The sequence below is a fragment of the Oncorhynchus gorbuscha genome, linkage group LG10 (genome assembly GCF_021184085.1).
Source record: "Oncorhynchus gorbuscha isolate QuinsamMale2020 ecotype Even-year linkage group LG10, OgorEven_v1.0, whole genome shotgun sequence".
Lineage (NCBI taxonomy): Eukaryota > Metazoa > Chordata > Actinopteri > Salmoniformes > Salmonidae > Oncorhynchus > Oncorhynchus gorbuscha.
Genome location: NC_060182.1, coordinates 17,454,235 through 17,473,905, shown reverse-complemented (window position 1 = coordinate 17,473,905; position 19,671 = coordinate 17,454,235). Strand labels below are relative to the sequence as shown.

Here is a 19,671-nt window from a genome sequence, read left to right as displayed (position 1 = left end):
GAGAATGTGCTATGGGGAGAGGGTCCTAATGAAGGCAAGAGTATATATACTTTATATTGTATGAATTAGATCTATCAAAACTATAAATACATATTCCAAAATGAAAATCCTGAGAGGAAAAGATACATTGTGAACAGTCGGGTTGTGATGTGAGTATGATACAGAGACATTGACATTCAGTAGTTTGCTGCATTTGCTTTCCACCAACCTTGGAGTAATGCACCCACAATTATGAACTACAGTAATTGATCAGTAACAATACTCCTCTCTACCCCCCAAAACAAAACAATTAACCAAAAAGGGGGGAATCTGTTGTAGTTAAGATCTAATTTGTCTACATTGTCAATATCCTTTCAAACATCTTATATCTATGTTACAGTGTGTGCCCTTGTATTCAGCACCTCTCTCTCTCTCTCTCTCTCTCTCTCTCTCTCTCTCTCTCTCTCTCTCTCTCTCTCTCTCTCTCTCTCTCTCTCTCTCTCTCTCTCTGTCTCTCTCTCTCTCTCTCTCTCTCTCTCTCTGTCTCTCTCTCTCTCTCTCCCTCTCTCTCTCTCTCTCTCTCTCTCTCTCTCTCTCTCTCTCTCTCTCTCTCTCTCTCTCTCTCTCTCTCTCTCTCTCTCTCTCTCTCTCTCTCTCTCTCTGTCTCTCTCTCTCTCCCTCTCTCTCTCTCTCATCATTTAAACCAGTTTGGCCTTGTTGAATGGGAAACCTCCTTCAGTGTGTTTGGCATGTAGTCTAAAGGCTCCTCTTCTCTCTTCTTTTCTGTCCTCTCTCCCCTCCTTTCTCCCCTCCTTTCTCCCCTCCTCTCACAGCCCTATTCTGCGTTCACATATCTGGAGTGAGCAGGTCCTTCCATGGCTACTGGAAATAGCAGAGGAGAGTGAGGGCTGCCAAACGGACGGAGGGATGAGCTAAGAGATGTTTCCAAAGGAGGCTGCAGGGAGAGGGAGAGGAGAGACAGAGAGAAAGAGAGAGATGAATACAAGGAAAACAGTGGGGTTGGGAGTTGGATTGGCATCACTGTCTTTCACACCATAATGCTCAACTCCAACAACAGACACACACACACACACACACACACACACACACACACACACACACACACACACACACACACACACACACACACACACACACACACACACACACACACACACACACACACACACACACACACACACACACACACACACACACACACACACACACACACACACACACACACACACACACACACACACACACACACACTGAGCCATGCAGATCACCTGCCTCTGTCTGCCCTGTCTTCAAACCCTGTCTTATCTGTCAACAACCCAGTTGCATTAAGAATGATTTCTGAACCATCAGTCTGTAGAGTGAAACCTCTGGTTCACACTTAAACACTTCTCATATGAAAGTCATTGACGTCTATGGCCCATAGACTTGACCGATTGGTTTCTGTGATTACACTTTTGCACCGGCCTCAAATGACAACAAACAATATTTTTACATTGGAGGAATAAAAAAGAAAAAGGAGACATTTGGCATGCGAGTTATCACTGTCTCTAACACACAGGCAGATCTCACATGATATTGGAGAGAATCAGACCCTGAGACAAAGAGAGGGGGAGAGAAGGAGTTAGCAGGTGGAGAAAGAAAGGCAGGTGGGATTGAGGGGAGCTTGAGATTTGTTCAGGTAAAGGGGGTCTATCTCTTAGATGTAGATCTTCTAAGAGGAGATGAGGACTAAGGGGTTCCTGAGCAAATTTGTGTTTGGGTAAAAATGTCATGTTCCTTTTTATTTCTGAACCTGGCATGCTTTCTGCCCCAGTGAATTCACATCGAGCGGACAGACAGACAGACAGACAAACAGACAAACAGACAGACAGCGCATGGAACTGTGAACAGAACTCTCTCCACCAGGACACGGAACAACAGAAAATCAAAAGGAACGTTGCAACCTAGCGACAAGGTTACCCCAGCGACGTCCCATGGCAACTGAGGCGTTGCTGACAACATTTCAGGGAGGGGGGATGACGGCATTCAATTTTTTCTGCTAATTACCGCATTATGGAGCAGATGGCTTGTTCCACGCAAGCACCACTCATACACACACGTACACACACGTACACACACGTACACACACACACACACACACACACACACACACACACACACACACACACACACACACACACACACACACACACACACACACACACACACACACACACACACACACACACACACACACACACACACACACACACACACACACACACACACACACACAGGAAATAGGACATGTTGACAGAAGGAAGGGACAGAGAGCGTACTATATACATAAACTGCATACTATGTACTCATCGTTGCATACTATTTAGCATGTATAGATAGTTTAGTGAAAAGTATGCAGTATGCCATGGCTGCAACGCAGTAGTAGTTCCTGAATGGCTGAGTAGGTGGGGCGTGGCCGAGTGCGGAATAATTTTTCAAAATTCAACAGACATGCATCGCATTAACCAGCCTCATTTCCAATTTCTTTAAACTCTGAGTAGAATAGGAATGGAGTTATAGTCCTACTGAGGCTGGTTATTGGCAGACTATTACATTTGACCTATACCTATTTAAAAAGGACTGAAGACATAAACAGACAATAATGTATTTATTAGTGAAACCAAAGTGCTATAACATATATATACATTGAATCAAATAGCCTTGTACACACACCAAAACGTTTCAAACTAAAGCACTGATTGTCACGAATATTACCGAAGGTGACTCCCCTTCTTGTTCGGGTGGCGCTCGGCGGTCGTCGTCGCCGGTCTACTAGCTATCACCGATCCGTTGTTCTGTGTTCCTTTGGTTTTGTCTGATTGGTATCACCTGTTTCTTGTTTGGTTGTTAGCGTGGGGTTATATAAGTTTGTTCAGCCCGCTTCTGTTTCGTGCGGGCTTGTTCGTCTGTTCTGTGATTGAGTGTATTTTGTTTGCATTTTGGGTTCGCGCTGTCCGTTTATATTTCTGATCATTTGTTTTCCTACTTTTGTTCATGTTATTTTTACTGGACATTAAAGCATGTTTTTTCTCACATCTTTTGCTCTCTGCGCCTGACTCCACACCTCTTCACTCATTTATCGTAACACTGATCATTGGGAACGAGATCAGGATGACTGCTAAGGTTTCATCCATAAAGTAAATAATGAAATAGGTAACTTAGCCTACAAAACTAAAACAAGCCATACGTTCAAATCAAAAGCCCTGATTAACATGACATCAATAACGCAGCCACATCCCGTGTCCCGTTGCTGACACATCCCGTGTCCCCGTTGCTGACAGATCCTCTGTCCCCGTTGCTGACACATCCCGTGTCCCTGGTGCTGACACATCCCGTTTCCCCGGTGCCGACACATCCCGCTTCCCCGGTGCCGACACATCCCGCTTCCCCGGTGCCGACACATCCCGCTTCCCCGGGGCTGACACATCCCGTTTCCCCGGTGCCGACACATCCCGCTTCCCCGGGGCTGACACATCCCGTTTCCCCGGTGCCGACACATCCCGCTTCCCCGGGGCTGACACATCCCGTTTCCCCGGTGCCAACACATCCCGCTTCCCCGGTGCCGACACATCCCGTGTCCCCGGTGCTGACACATCCCGTTTCCCCGGTGCCGACACATCCCGCTTACCCGGTGCCGATATATTCACAAATAAAAATATGGTTTAAAAGCTCTGACGAAGGCCAAGAGAACAAGAAACACTTTCAATGAGAAAACAGAACTTCACTTTGGTAGAAAAAAAGAAGCTCCTTCTGTTTTCAAAGATGTAGCCAATGATGCAATAATCAATGCAAGGAGAACAAAAACTACTTAGTCTACATTTGAACACCACCGCAGAAGCTTCGCTATTTGGCATTGTCCCAATTATGTAGCCCAGTTGTATTTTGCTTGAGGGACTATGCTAGTCAATCAATGGGATATAAAGATTAATTTCAGAGTAATTCCATGGCACGGGAGTGATGCGCATGCCCCCCACCCCCTGTAAATACCAGGGCGCCGAGCATCACTTCCTGTTTTCTTCCCTCGGCAACTGGAAGTGAGCGAGAAGTGAATGTAGAAGACTCTTTAAGTGAGTTATTCACTGAGTGTTTGGAGTATACTCCATTTTGGGCAAAGCTTGCTCCTCCCATGAGTGCTCTGCAGTGTTTTGTTGCCGGTTCAGTTTTTTCTTACAGGTTGACACCGTGCTACGAAGTAGGTTGAACGGGTTGGGCCAACCTGTACATCGCACATGGCTTTGTTGTCTTGTCTGTTTCTGTCCACTGGTTAGCCTCCTGGCTAATTGCGTTACATGTTGCTTGTTCACTTCAGCTGGACGCTAGCCTCTTAACTCTCTGGAGATTCAGGCTGGGTATCGCGCCTACCCAGGCTAGGGGAGACTGTGTGTTATCTAGCTGTAGCTAAATATGTTTCTTTCCAGAAGTAGGACGGGTTGATTGCCGAGTCGCACCTCAATGTCCAGGCTTCGCATACTAGCTTGCAAAGTCCCATTACTGGCTCGAGCTGTAGCCGGTGGCAGAGTGAGATTCAGAGCACATGCCTCTCACTAATTTCACACGCCAGTCTGTTCTTAAAGACCCCTCCTCACACAGTCAGTAACTGTGTCAATTGAGTCTGGCTCCTCACATCCATACTTTTTGGGGATTGTCAGTGGAATTTCCCTAATATATTTTGATATCCATAGAATATATTATTACTTAATTCACATATTGCCCTGAGAACAGAACTACTTTATACTTACACCTGGTATAGTATAATCTGTTCTATAAGACATATCTGTATTTCTGCTTCTGTCTAAACATAGAGAAGATTCTCCACCATGCCATACTACTGCGATAAATGTAGTGCTGGCTTGGCTTCGGCTGATGCCCATTCCACCTGTTTGATGTGCCTGGGTTTAGAGCCGGCCATTTAGGCTGTGGAGTCCCCCTTTAACTGCATGTATTGTGCTATTCTTGGCCCACGTCTATGCGATTCACGATTAGCTATGATGAGGGAGACAAACACTAGAGGCTCCGGGAGCGGTCCCAAGCGTAAACAACCCTGCTCAGCAGCGGGCACGCCCAACAAGCAGTCCAAGAAGGACAGGGGACCTACTCTGGATGAGTTGGAGGCCCAGGCAGCCTCTCTGTCTTCCTATCTCCACTCTCTCAGCCTGACAGGCTCCGTTGAAGACTTAAGACAGGATCCTGATGCTATCTCCATCTTTCCTGGTAATGACCTAGACGAAGAGACCTCTGAGGCCAGTTCTGGGTCAGCGATCCATGTTCTCAGAGAGGGCTGAGAGTGAAGCACCCACTTCTGCAGTTCACACTGTATGCAGGAGCTCCCCTCTAGGGTTTTGAAAGCTCTGGATATTAAACCAGACCTTAACAGCAGACCGGGCAGAGTGTACATACCTCAGTGCCCCGAGTTCCCCAAGGAACTGTGTCAGACTTGGGCTAATGTGAACTCAAGGTTCCATGTCTTAAGCCAATGCAAGCCATGGAACTTCATGGCTTCCCCCGAGGAGTTGGGACTGGATGAATACCCTGTCATGGATCCCATTGTTGCGGCCATGGTCCTCATAGACAAGGAGATCATTGGTAAGTCTCCCTGCAGTCCTCCGGGGCCTCACCAGGCTGCTGATGTCCAATTAAAGGACACCTTCCTGACCTTGGCCATGGTGGCCCGCCTTATGAATGTGACCACTCTGCTGCAGACATACCTGCATGGTCTGAGAGCTCACTTGTCCATCAACGGTGACCCTGAGCAGATGGCTGAAATGACTCAGGTGTCCATACTCCTCTCCCTCTTAAATGCTGAGATGTCACTTGCTAATGGAAAACCCCTGTCTACGGTCATCTTGTAACACAGACAGCTTTGGCTCTCACACACAAAGATGTCGACCTCCGTGAAGAAACCCTTTATGGACCTCCCCATTTCCCCAGGCCAAGTTGCAGAAGGACAGAAAGACTCCACAGTTTTTCATGTGTCCCCTGCCCCGCATTACCCTACCCAAAGACCATTGCAGTCTAGACCTCAGCTCTCCTCTGCCTTGAAAGGGCACATGGGCCCTCCCCCTAACCAGGAATGCCCTGATCAGCCACGTCAACAGACCCCAGGTCAACAGTGGCACCACCACCAGCACAGGCAGAGGCACCACAAGCACCATCCCTCTGTAGAAGGACGGGCCTCCTCAGTCGTCCTGATGGGTGTGACTCCGGCATTGGTTGCTTCTGCCTGTGGAGTCCCCCTCGGTGCTGGAAACAGTATTACAGCGGTACAAACTCCACTTCCGATGCTAGCCACCACCTTTCAGAGGGATTTGGTCAACTACAACCGCCAACCCCCTGAAAAGATAAGCTCTCCAGATGGAGATTGCCTCCCTAGTGGAGAAGAATGCAATCAGACAACAGCACAGTGGGTTCTATATATTATATTTCCTAGCCCCAAGAGGGTGGTTTTCGCCTCATCCAGGACTTGACGCTTTTCAACCGGTGTGTGAAAACACTCCTCTTCAAGATGCTATCTCTGTCCCGCATCTTACAGTATATTAGCACAGGCCAGTGGTTCAGCAATGTCAACTTAACAGATGACTACTTCCATGTACCGATCCACCCGGCTTACAGGAAGTTCCTGTGCTTTGCTTTCAACGGCATGGCGTACGAGTACCAAGTGCAACCTTTCTTCCTCTCCTTGGCACCAAGTACATTCACAGAAGGCATGCATGCCACTCTAGCCCCCCTAACATCACAGGGGATGACGGTACTGAATTGCCTAGATGAATGGCTAATCTGTGCTCATTCACGAGAACAGGCAGGAGCAGACAAAACATCTCTCCTGAAGCACATCTCAGAGCTAGTCCTCAAGATGAACATGCAAAAAAGCCACCTAGTCCCCACTCAAACGGTGACGTTCATGTGCATGCGGAGCCACTTGTCTGCAATGAGGGCTCACCTCACCCAAGAGCGAGCCCAGAAAATTGTAGATCTCAATCCTTTTGTCCAAGACCAGAAGGTGACTGTTCTTCAGTGTCAGAGACTGATGGGTCTCCTCTCTGCAGCCTCTCTTCTGACCCCACAGGGCCTCCTACACTTGAGACCCCAGCAGATGTAGTTCAATGCTCAAGGTTTCCATCCCAAGGAACACAGGTATATTCATCTGACTGTGTCCAAGGAATGCAAGTGATCACTGGCAAGATGGCGATCCCTGGATTTCCTTTCAGGTGGGATACGCCAGGGCAGAGTCCATCGTAGGGAAGTGGCTCAAACAGACATCTCCTTGACAGGCTGGGGAGAACTATTGAGGGGGAGGGCCGTCAGTGGGACATGGAACCCCAGCTGGTCCAAACTCCACATAAATATGCTGGAGATGAAAGCAGTCCAATTAGCTCTGCTCAACTTTCTCCCACAACTGCAGGATAAACATGTGCTGGTACAGACAGACAACACCATGTTGGTAGCATACATAAACCACCAAGGGGGTCTGGGTTCCATCCGCCTCCACCAGATGGCACATACCCTTCTGCTGCGGTCACAGCAGAATCTGGCCTCACTAAGAGCTGTGCACCTCCCCAGGATTCTGAACAATGCTGCAGACATGCTGACCAGGGAAGGCCTTCCAGAAGGGAATTGGCTAATACGTCCCTGAATAGTGAGTCGCATGTGGGGAATCTTTGGGGAAGCAGAGGTGGATCTGGTTCTCGATATCCAACCCCCCCCCCCCCCCCCGAACACTCAGCCTAGAGGCCCTGGCCCTCGAGTGATTCCAACGACTCTGGACAGAATCAGAGAAGCGGGCCACCAAATATTTCTGATCGCCCGAGACACCACTGGTTGAGCAATCCTAGCGGGGACAGCATGGGAACTACCTTGGAGGCTGGACCTATTGTCACAGGCAGAGGTGATTCCTCTGCCTGTGACAACAGCGAAAATGATCTGGTTTAGATCTTGAGCCCTCTGTTAACATCTTACAGAGTGCCAGGGCCCCCTCCACCATGTCAACCTATGACACAAGGTGGCATGTGTTCTGCCAGTGGTGTCGGGAGCAGGGGGTTGTTCCAGAAACTTGCTCCAGTTCCCAAGGTCTTTGATTGATGCTGACAGGGCTGCATCCACACTTCATGTGTATGCAGCAGCAAGTTCATCATGTCATGATAAAGAGCAGGATGGGCCGCTTGGAAGCCACCCACTTATGGCCAAATTGGGAGTCCATCAGTTACGCCCTTCAGGAGCCTCCTCAGTTCCCAAATGGGTTTTGGATCTGGTTCTTGGAGTACTATCCAGACCGCCCTTCAATGCTATAGACTTTAAACATCTCTATCTTAAGAGCATTTCTGGTGGCCATCGCCTCTACCAAGAGAGTTGGTGAGCTCCATGGTTTGTCTGTTAGTGATCAGTGTTATCGTCTAGGACTAATATTGCCTTCTTACCAAAGGTCCTGCCCCTTGGTCACATGAACCCTTCTGTCCTAACAAAGTAAGCTGTGGTTGGGCTGAGCACCTATAGTGATTTGTTGCTCTAGGCTGTATCTTACGAGAACCGACTTACTCTGGTATTGTCATCCCATTGAATGACTAGCATAGTCCCTCAAGAAAAATAGAATGAAGGTTACTCAAGTTACCAAAGTTCTCTGAGCTAGGCACTATGCTAGTCCAGCTGTCAGTTTCCTTTTTAGCTTCGGGAAGAGTCTTGAGGAAATGATGCTATGGCCCAGGTATTTATAGGGGGGTGGCAGGCACACATCATTGTACCATCTAAATCGCTGTGATAACAAAAAAATATAATAAAAAATCTTGTTTTTTCAGATTTTTGATGCTAGTGGACCAAAATGAAAGTTATTTTTGGTTTTGGTCCACCAGCTTCAAACAGCTGTAAAAACGATATTTTTTGTTTTGCGATTGAAAATATATTTCACGGCGATTTAGATGGTACAGTGATTCCTTACACTATTCAGTGCTTGTTTTCTCACATAAACTGAAATTGAGTGAACAGTGTGGAACTTTAGCAACCAGGAAATGAGCGATTTTCACTAGATAACACAGCCACAGTCAGATCATCTTTCCCAGGTTGAAAACAGATGCCCCTCCAGTGGAAGAAATCAATAGGCGAAACTCACAGCCAATCACAACACTGGTGGGTAAGTAATACTGTGAAACACCATCAGTCCACTATTAGTGGTAGACATTATGGAAATATTCTGAAATTACAATGCAATAATTCCCCAAAATCCTGTGTGTAGCACCTTTAATATGAATTGTGTATACTCAAATATGAAAATACTACATGTCATGTCTCAAAATCGATATCTATGTTTACCTCTATGTACTGCATTGTTTTGTGTCCTCTGGATTTGATTAGAAAGATGTCGAGTTCAATGGTAAACCTGCCAGGTAGCCTTAATTCTCGCACAGCATCCAGCTTAGTTGACGTGATGCTATTTTCCAGATTTTTGACCACTTTTTTTCTCGGCCTAATTTTGACCATCCTACAAGGGTAAGAACTGATGAAAGCGACATGAGGTTTCGACCATTTGTTTTCTTAGAGGATTATCTACACAAATAGCCTATTATTTAACCCATTCATCAAAGAAGCGTTTTTGATCAGACAGCCTAATCCATCTCCAGTTTCCAGTCACGCAAACGAGAGCACACACAGACAGTGGGAGCTAAAAGATGTGCAAAAAATGTATAAATTCCTAAAAACTCCTGGCTGTTCATGCATATTTTAGTTGTATTCCTCTTTTAGGAGAGGAATGGGTTATACATGCATCCAGAGAATAATATTCAGGCCGTGGCAGCGTGAAGGCAACAAAGAACAGGCTGCTCTGATGCCTGACAATAGAGGTGTGGACTGCAACAAACGCCTGGCGATTAAGTCAGTTGACAGAGAGAAAGTGAAAGAGCACATACACACACATGCACGTGCACGCACGCACACGTGAACACACAGACACCGACACAAGCGCAAACACCCACGCACGAGCACACGCAACATGTACACACAAACAGCACTCACTCACGCACACGCTCACACACAATATTCTTGACCAGCTGTTTTGTCATGATCTTGCTCTGTAATTGTGCAAGGAGCATTTTTTCTCTAATGATTTGCAACAGAAGTAATAGGGTTCTGTGCTCAGGGTAGTGTTGTCGTGGTCATGCTGATGCCGTAGGAAGCTGGAGTAGGGAGCAGGGAGGGACATTCAATCAAACCCGCAATGTTGTTTTGTTTACTAACTACTGCCCATGCAAGTTCTGGAGGGAAGACATTGAAAGAGGGAGAGAAAAAAAGAAAAGTCAAAGAGATAGAGAAGCAGAAGTGTGGCATATGGTTAAAAAACACTGGAGGGCAAAATGTCAAAAGAAGAAAGCACTGTAGATGCACAGCAGAGCCGTGTCTCAGTAGTCTTTAAAAAAAAGTTCAGCCCCGAACCCCCAAGCTAGATGCATTCCTTTCAGTCAAATCGTTGCACTTAAAAAAAACTTCTGGGTTACAGAGCGATCAATACTTAATATCATGTTCATTTCTGTCAGATGAATCTGAAATGATGGTGTATGATACAAGTCACCACTTTAAGATTCAGGCTGCTATCCTACATTTAAAATAATTATAGGACAGCATTTACAGAAGTAGGATCTTAATTTGATCTTCCTGTTGCAAGACAACTTTCCCGCAATGGAGGAAATTTAAAACATGTAGTGTATTGGAGGTTTAAAAAGGCTTCTGAAGTTTGTCATTTCCACTTAGAAATTTCCGACTTGATTTCCCCTTATGGAAATTGTATCAATACCTACAAAATTGTCCATTAATTATTGTACACAATAATTAATTATGATCCACAATAATTCACATTTCCTGTTGCTGCAGGGTTATTTTCCTGGTGTAGCAAACTGGCTCAAATTAAGATCTTACATCTGTAGAGAGAATCACTCAGGATTGAGTGAGCTTGAGGGTGTGTGTGTGTGTGTGTGTGTGTGTGTGTGTGTGTGTGTGTGTGTGTGTGTGTGTGTGTGTGTGTGTGTGTGTGTGTGTGTGTGTGTGTGTGTGTGTGTGTGTGTGTGTGTGTGTGTGTGTGTGTTCTTTTGGTTTTTCTATCCTTGTGGGGACCAGACGTCCTCACGAGGATAGTAAAAGTAGGAAAATGGTTCGGTCCCCCACAAGGAGAATAAAACAAACGTGTGTGTATGTGTGTGCATGTACATGCATGTGTGTCTGCCTGTCTGGGGATCACCAACCTTGAAAAAACACAGGCTGAGATAGGTGACAGGACTATGAATCTGAACTCCTTTGTTAAACCTTCCACTGTAAAGGTGTCCGCATGCTACCCATCCGAAACAGTACAGAACAGTTAATACATATATTACTACATTTCCTGATGTTGTTGTTCGTTTTGGCATGTTTCTTTTCGGCTTTTCGTGCATCCGATAAATGTTTTAAGGCAAGCTGAAGTTCGGTAACCAAAGTCTACGCCCCTTTGTCTGTGATTGTTCAACTGTTGGGGTGACGCAGGTTTCTTCTTCTTCTACTCGATTCAGCCCGACACTCAATGTGGAAGTACCTGCACCTCTACTATTCTAGCTATCTATTATATAAAGACTAGCATTTAAAGGCCAATTCATGGAGGGAGATTGTGGGGTCTCACCCAATCACTTGTTAGAAAAAGTGGGGTAAAGAAAAGAACCAGGGGCGGCAGTGGAGATGCTGGTGAAATGGTTACTCTAAAAATGTCCCTGGCTTGTTCGGCACCTGAAGCATAGGAAGATGGAAAGCAACATGCTGTCTTCGCCAGAGTATGTTTTACTGTAGTCGATGAAAACAGTAGCCATGTTTGCTAACAATAGCTAGTCAGCTAGCACTAGATACTTCGCTGGCTAGCTAGCACTAGATACTTCGCTGGCTAGCTAGCACTAGATACTTCGCTGGCTAGTCTAGCAGCATACTTGTGCAGAGGAAGCAAGCTAAATCAACTAAGCTAAAGAGCTTTAGATCTTTTTGATCAAACATAATTTTGTCAGAGATAGTAAATCATAAGCTTCCCACATTGGTAACACCGAAGTCAAAGGTCCAGCTAGTTAATATATGCCATTTAGCAGACGCTTTTATCCAAAGCGACTTACAGTCATGTGTGCATACATTCAACATATGGGTGGTCCCGGGGATCGAACCCACTACCCTGGCGTTACAAGCGCCATGCTCTACCAACTGAGCTACAGAAGGACCACAGTTAGTTAAAATGTTGCAAATGTTTGAGCGGTGTTGTTTGCCCTCTACTTTTTTATTCAAGGTACAAACACCAGTGAATGGGGACAGCACCAGGTTTTGCCCAGCACTGCCTGTTCACCGGTCCCCAGCACTACCTCAGCCCCCAGTACTGACTGGTCGTCAGCCCCCAGCCCATCTGCCGCACTGAGCTGCAGTACAGTTTGGGGAAACAATCTCCATGCCTGACCTTTGAAGTTCTATCCTGGGCCCACCTCCAAGACCTACTCCACTGGCCTGCTCCTCACCAATGCCACAAGTAGTAGCAGGGCTGTGAGGACTCAGTCCTTGACACATCACTTGCAAAGGCTGGAGAACGTCATGTACCGAGCCACCAGCTTGTCCCAGAGGCAAATCATTTCAGACTCTCCTCCTTTACTCTGATACCCTCTCCCATATTCTGTTGTCCTCTTTCCTCCTCTCCTCACCATGCACACTGCTCTCCACAGACACTCCTCTAATTTCCACCCCTCTTTTCATCCTCTACAGGGCCCTGGCACCTGTAGCAGATTTCATCGATGAACTATTGGCAAAACTCTGGGGGGAATTTGATCACCAGCTGCGTGACTTCAAGAAGAGGATAGGGACCGAACGACTGGGACCACAGACATCTCAGGAGTCAGACACTATAATATATAATATAATATATGCCATTTAGCAGACGCTTTTATCCAAAGCGACTTACAGTCATGTGTGCATACATTCTACGTATGGGTGGTCCAGGGGAACGAACCCACTACCCTGGCGTTACAAGCGCCATGCTCTACCAACTGAGCTACACAGGACCACTAGACACTTTCATTTTATTCCAAAGACACGTTTGTTGTTTACATGTCTGTTTTTCGCAGACACTTTTGTACTATTGTGCAAATAATTGCATTTATTATCTGACACAAATTATATTTAATTGACACGTATTGTTTACATGTTGTAAGGTTCTGCTTTTCTTTTCTTAGTCAACCTTGTGTTCTTGAACGAAGTTCCTGAACTTAAAAAAAAATATCCAGAAAATCACATTGTAGGATTTTTAATGAATTTATTTGCAAATTATGGTGGAAAATAAGTATTTGGTCACCTACAAACAAGCAAGATTTCTGGCTCTCACAGACCTGTAACTTCTTCTTTAAGAGGCTCCTCTGTCCTCCACTCATTACCTGTATTAATGGCACCTGTTTGAACTTGTTATCAGTATAAAAGACACCTGTCCACAACCTCAAACAGTCACACTCCAAACTCCACTATGGCCAAGACCAAAAAGCTGTCAAAGGACACCAGAAACAAAATTGTAGACCTGCACCAGGCTGGGAAGACCGAATCTGCAATAGATAAGCAGCTTGGTTTAAAGAAATCAACTGTGGGAGCAATTATTAGGAAATGGAAGACATGCAAGACAACTGATAATCTCCCTCGATCTGGGGCTCCACGCAAGATCTCACCCCGTGGGGTCAAAATGATCACAAGAACGGTGAGCAAAAATCCCAGAACCACACTGGGGGACCTAGTGAATGACCTGCAGAGAGCTGGGACCAAAGTAACAAAGCCTACCATCAGTAACACACTACGCCGCCAGGGACTCAAATCCTGCAGTGCCAGACGTGTCCCCCTGCTTAAGCCAGTACATGTTCAGGCCCGTCTGAAGTTTGCTAGAGAGCATTTGGATGATCCAGAAGAAGATTGGGAGAATGTCATATGGTCAGATGAAACCAAAATATAACTTTTTGGTAAAAACTCAACTCGTCGTGTTTGGAGGACAAAGAATGCTGAGTTGCATCCAAAGAACACCATACCTACTGTGAAGCATGGGGGTGGAAACATCATGCTTGGTGGCTGTTTTTCTGCAAAGGGACCAGGACGACTGATCCGTGTAAAGGAAAGAATGAATGGGGCCATGCATTGTGAGATCTTGAGTGAAAACCTCATTCTATCAGCAAGGGCATTGAAGATGAAACGTGGCTGGGTCTTTCAGCATGACAATGATCCCAAACACACCGCCCGAGCAACGAAGGAGTGGCTTCGTAAGAAGCATTTCAAGGTCCTGGAGTGGCCTAGCCAGTCTCCAGATCATAACCCCACAGAAAATCTTTGGAGGGAGTTGAGATTCCATGTTGCCCAGCAACAGCCCCAAAACATCACTGCTCTAGAGGAGATCTGCATGGAGGAATGGGCCAAAATGTCAGCAACAGTGTGTGAAAATCTTGTGAAGACTTACAGAAAACGTTTGACCTCCGTCATCGCCAACAAAGGCTATATAACAAAGTATTGAGATAAACTTTTGTTATTGACCAACTACTTATTTTCCACCATCATTTGCAAATAAATTCATAAAAAATCCTACAATGGGATTTTTGGGATTTTCTTTCTCTCATTTTGTCTGTTATAGTTGAAGTGTACCTATGATGAAAATTACAGGCCTCTCTCATATTTTTAAGTGGGAGAACTTGCACAATTGGTGGCTGACTAAATACTTTTTTGCCCCACTGTATATAGGGCAGCAACCTCTAATGTGCTAGTGATGGCTATTTAACAGTCTGATGGCCTTGAGATAGAAGTTTGTCAGTGATGTGTACGGCGAGGAACTTGAAGCTTTCCACCTTCTCTACTGTGGTCCCGTCGATATGGATAGGGGGTGCTCCCTCTGCTGTTTTCTGAAGTCCACAATCAGCTCCTTTGTTTTGTTGACGTTGAGCGAGAGGTTAATGCCTAGGGGATAGAAGCACGGCTGCTATTTAAATCGGCGCTGTGTTTCTTGTTTCACTTGCAAGCCGTGTCACCCTGGCACAAGAGAGTCTCCCTGGCTCTTGGAGATTGTTGTACTCTGCCACAACTATGATTGTGATATGTGGTTATCCCACCTAGCTATATTCAAATTAAATATACTGTACTGTAAGTCACTCTAACATAGTATAAAAACATCTGCTAAATGACTCAAATGTAAATGTAAATGGACCGACCAAGAACAGTCATCCTTGCAGCCATGATGCCAAATGCATTCTCTAGGACTCTCCGTCAGTGAGAGTAGTGGTAGTCTTAACAGCCCCCCTCTTTTCACTTCCTCCTTTCCTCATCCCAACACTCACTACCTCCACCCCCAACACTCACTACCCCCACCACTCTCTCATCTCCCTCACCTCAACCCAATCTTCACCTCACTTCCTCTCCTCTCCTCTCTACATCCCCCCCGCACCCAACAACAGGATGCTGGTTCTCAGGTGTTTTATAGGGACACTCAATTAGCTGTCTCTGATAGGACACAGTCAAGGCTTGTTGAACTGGGAAATTAAATTTGGTACTCTATTAACAGAAATGCCTGACACAGCATTTTAATTATCTCCCTCTCTCTCTGTCGCTCTCTCCCTCCCCCCCTCTCTCTCTCTCTCTCTCTCTCTCTCTCTCTCTCCCTCTCTCTCTCCCTCTCTCTGTCCCTCTCTGCCCCTATCTGTCTCTCTCTCTCTCTCTCTCTCTCTCTCTCTCTCTCTCTCTCTCTCTCTCTCTCTCTCTCTCTCTCTCTCTCTCCCTCTCTCTCTCCCCTCTCTGCCCCTCTCTGTCCCTATCAGTCCCCCTCTCTCTCTCTCTCTCTCTCTCTCTCTCTCTCTCTCTCTCTCTCTCTCTCTCTCTCTCTCTCTCTCTCTCTCTCTCCCCCTCTCTCTGTCCCTCTCTCTGTCCCTCTCTGTCCCTATCAGTCCCCCTCTCTCTCTCTCTCTCTCTCTCTCTCTCTCTCTCTCTCTCTCTCTCTCTCTCTCTCTCTCTCTCTCACTCTCTCTCTCTCTCTCTCTCTCTCTCTCTCTCTCTCTCTCTCTCTCTCTCTCTCTCTCTCTCTCTCTCTCTCTCTCTCTCTCTCTCTCTCTGTCCCTATCAGTCCCTCGCTCTCTCTCTCTCTCTCTCTCTCTCTCTCTCTCTCTCTCTCTCTCTCTCTCTCTCTCTCTCTCTCTCTCTCTCTCTCTCTGTCCCTCTCTCTGTCCCTCTCTGTCCCTATCAGTCCCTCTCTCTCTCTCTCTGTCTCTCTCTCTCTCTCTCTCTCTCTCTCTCTCTCTCTCTCTCTCTCTCTCTCTCTCTCTCTCTCTCTCCCTCTCTCTGTCCCTCTCTCTGTCCCTCTCTGTCCCTCTCTGTCCCTCTCTCTCTCTCTCTCTCTCTCTCTCTCTCTCTCTCTCTCTCTCTCTCTCTCTCTCTCTCTCTCTCTCTCTCTCTCTCTCTCTCTCTCTCTCTCTCTCTCTCTCTCTCATTCTTTATTGCTCTCTCTCTCTCGCTCTCTCTCTCTCTCTCTCTCTCTCTCTCTCTCTCTCTCTCTCTCTCTCTCTCTCTCTCTCTCTCTCTCTCCTCTCCCTCTCTCTGTCCCTCTCTCTCTCTCTCTCTCTCTCTCTCTCTCGCTCTTTCTCTCTTTCTCTCTCTCTCTCTCCCTCTCTCTGTCCCTCTATCAGTCCCTCTCTCTCTCTCTCTCTCTCTCTCTGGGGTCCACAAAAAACATAAAACATAATACAGAATGACATAATACAGAACACCAATCAGCACAAAGACAGAATTACCTAAAAAAGGCACACACATATCAATGCATACACACAAACTATCTAGATCAAATAGGGGAGAGGCGTTGTGCTGCGAGGTGTTCCTTTCTCTGTTTTTTAAACCAGGTTTACTATTTATTTTAGCAATATGAGATGGAAGGAAGTTCCATGCAAACAGGGCTCTATATAATACTGTACGCTTTCTTGAATTTGTTATGGATTTGGGGTCTGTGAAAAGACCACTGGCATGTCTGTTGGGGTAAGTGTGTGTGTCAGAGCTCTGTGTAAGTAAGAGAGACTGGCAGCATAGTATTTATATCAGCCCTCTGATTACAATTAAGAGCAAAGCGTGCCGCTCTGTTCTGGGCCAGCTGCAACTTAACTAGGTCTTTCCTTGCAGCATTGGACCACACGCCTGGACAATAATCAACATTAGACAAAACTGGAGCCTGCAGAACATTTGGAGTGTTGTGTCAAAAAAGCAGAGCATCTCATTATTGCGGCAAGACCTCTCCCAATCTTTACAACCATTGAATCTACATCTTTTGACCATGACAGTTTACACCAAGTAATTTAGTCTCCTCAACTTGTTCAACAGCAACACCATTCATTACCAGATTCAGCTGAGGTCTAGAACTTAACTTTTTATGGCTGCAGGTTCAGTATTGAGTAGCTTGGCTGAAAGGTGCCCATATCAAATGGCTCATCTGAAGTAATTCTAATTCTCCGGTTGGAACGTTATTCAAGATATATGTAAACAACATTCTAAAGATTGATTCAGTACATCGTTTGACATGTTTCTACTGACTGTTACGGAACTTTTTGACATTTCGTCATGTTATTGTGGATGCGCTTTGTGACTTTGGAATTGTTTACCAAACGCGCTAACCAAAGTAGCTAATTGGACATAAATAATGGACATTTTCGAACAAATCAAGCATTTATTGTGGACCTGGGATTCCAAGGACTGCATTCTGATGAAGTTCATCAAAGGTAAGGAAACATTTATCATGTATTTTCTGTTTTCTGTTGACTCCAACATGGAGGCTAATTTGGCTACTGTTCTGAGTGCCGTCTCAGATTATTGCATGGGTTGCTTTTTCCGTAAACTTAATTTTAAATCTGACACAGCAGTTGCACTAAGGAGAGGTATGTCTATAATTCCATGTGTATAACTTGTATTATCATCTACATTTAAGATGAGTATTTCTGTTGAAACGATGTGGCTATGCAAAATCACTTGATGTTTTTGGAACTAGTGAATCTAAATAGCCAATGTAAACTCTGATATTTTGATATAAATATGAACTTTATCAAACAAAACATGCATGTATTGTGTAACATGAAGTCCTATGAGTGTCATCTGATGAAGATAATTAAAGGTTAGTGATTCATTTAATCTTTATTTATGCTTTTTGTGAATGCTATATTTTGCTGGAAAATGGCTGTGCTTATTGTGGTTTGGTGGAGACCTAACATAATCGTTTGTAGTGCTTTCGCTGAAAAGCCTATTTGAAATGGGACACTTTGGTGGGATTAACAACAAGAATAGCTTTAAAATGATATAAAACACATGTATGTTTTAGGAATTGTAATTATGAGATTTCTGTGGTTTGAATTTGGCGCCCTCTATTTTCACAGGTAGTTGTCATATCGATCCCGATATTGGGAATGCAGCCATAATAGGTTAAGGAAAGATTTGTACCAAATACAATGCTCTTAGTTTTAGAGATGTTTAGGACCAGTTTATTACTGACCAGCCATTCCAAAACAGATTGCAACTCTTTGTTAAGGGTTTCAGTGACTTCATTAGCTGTGGTTGCTGATGCATATATGGTTGAATCATCAGCATACATGGACACACATGCTTTGTTTAATGCCAATGGCAGGTCATTGGTAAAACTAGAAAATAGTAGAGGGCCTAGAGATCTGCCCTGCGGTACACCACACTTGACATGTTTGACATTAAAGAAGCCTCCATTAAAGAAAACTCTTTGAGTTCTATTAGATAGATAGCTCTGAATCCACAATATGGCAAAGGTTGAAAAGCCATAACACAAAAGTTTTTTCAACAACAGGTTATGGTCCATAATATAAAAGGCTGCACTAAAATCTAACAGTATAGCTCCCACAATCTTCTTATTATCAATATCTTTCAACCAATCATCAGTCATTTGTGTCAGTGCAGTACATGTTGAGTTCCCATCTCTATAAGCATGCTGAAAGTCTGTTGTTGATTTGTTTTTCAGGGAAATAGCATTGTATTTGGTCAAACACAATTTTTTCCAACAGTTTGCTAAGAGCTGGCAGCAAGCTTATAGGTCTGCTGTTAGAACCACTCTTTAGTTAGCGGAATTACTTTGGCTTCCCGCCTGAGGACAAAGACTTTCCTCTAGGCTCAGACTGAAAATATGATAGATAGGAGTGGCTATAGAGTCAGATACTGTCCGCAGTAGCTTTCCATCTAAGTTATCAATGCCAGGAGGTTTGTCATTATTGATCGATAACATACATTTTTTCACCTCTCCCAACTTTACCAAATTCAAACTTGCAATGCTTTTCTTTCATTATTAGTTTTTTTAATGCATGAATACAATGGCTCAATGTTCATTGTTGACATTTCCTGGCTACGTTTGACCACTTTGCCAATTAAATAATCATTAAAATAATTAGCATTAAATTAAATGGTTTTGTGATGAATAAGCCATCTGAATCAAAGAAAGATAATTCTTTATATCATTGATCTTGGCTTCATAACACAGTTTCTTCTTCTTTTTGTTGAGGTTAATCACATCATTTCTCAATTTGCAGTAAATCAGCCAGTCAGATGTGCAGTCAGACTTATTAGCCACTCCCCTTTCCCCATCTCTTTCAACCATACAGTTTTTCAATT

At 45.0% G+C, this 19,671-nt stretch overlaps 1 protein-coding gene across 2 annotated transcripts in view; it reads right to left on the bottom strand.

The window, feature by feature from the left end:
* Positions 1 to 592: 592 nt before the first annotated feature.
* samd10b (sterile alpha motif domain containing 10b) overlaps positions 593 to 19,671 on the bottom strand; it is a 180,769-nt gene continuing 161,690 nt past the window's right edge. For both annotated transcript variants that reach the window (XM_046365006.1, XM_046365005.1), the window contains exon 5: positions 593 to 934. In XM_046365006.1, coding sequence (XP_046220962.1) covers positions 912 to 934 — 23 coding nt within the window. In that variant the 3' untranslated portion in view covers positions 593 to 911. The remainder of the gene's footprint in view (positions 935 to 19,671) is intronic.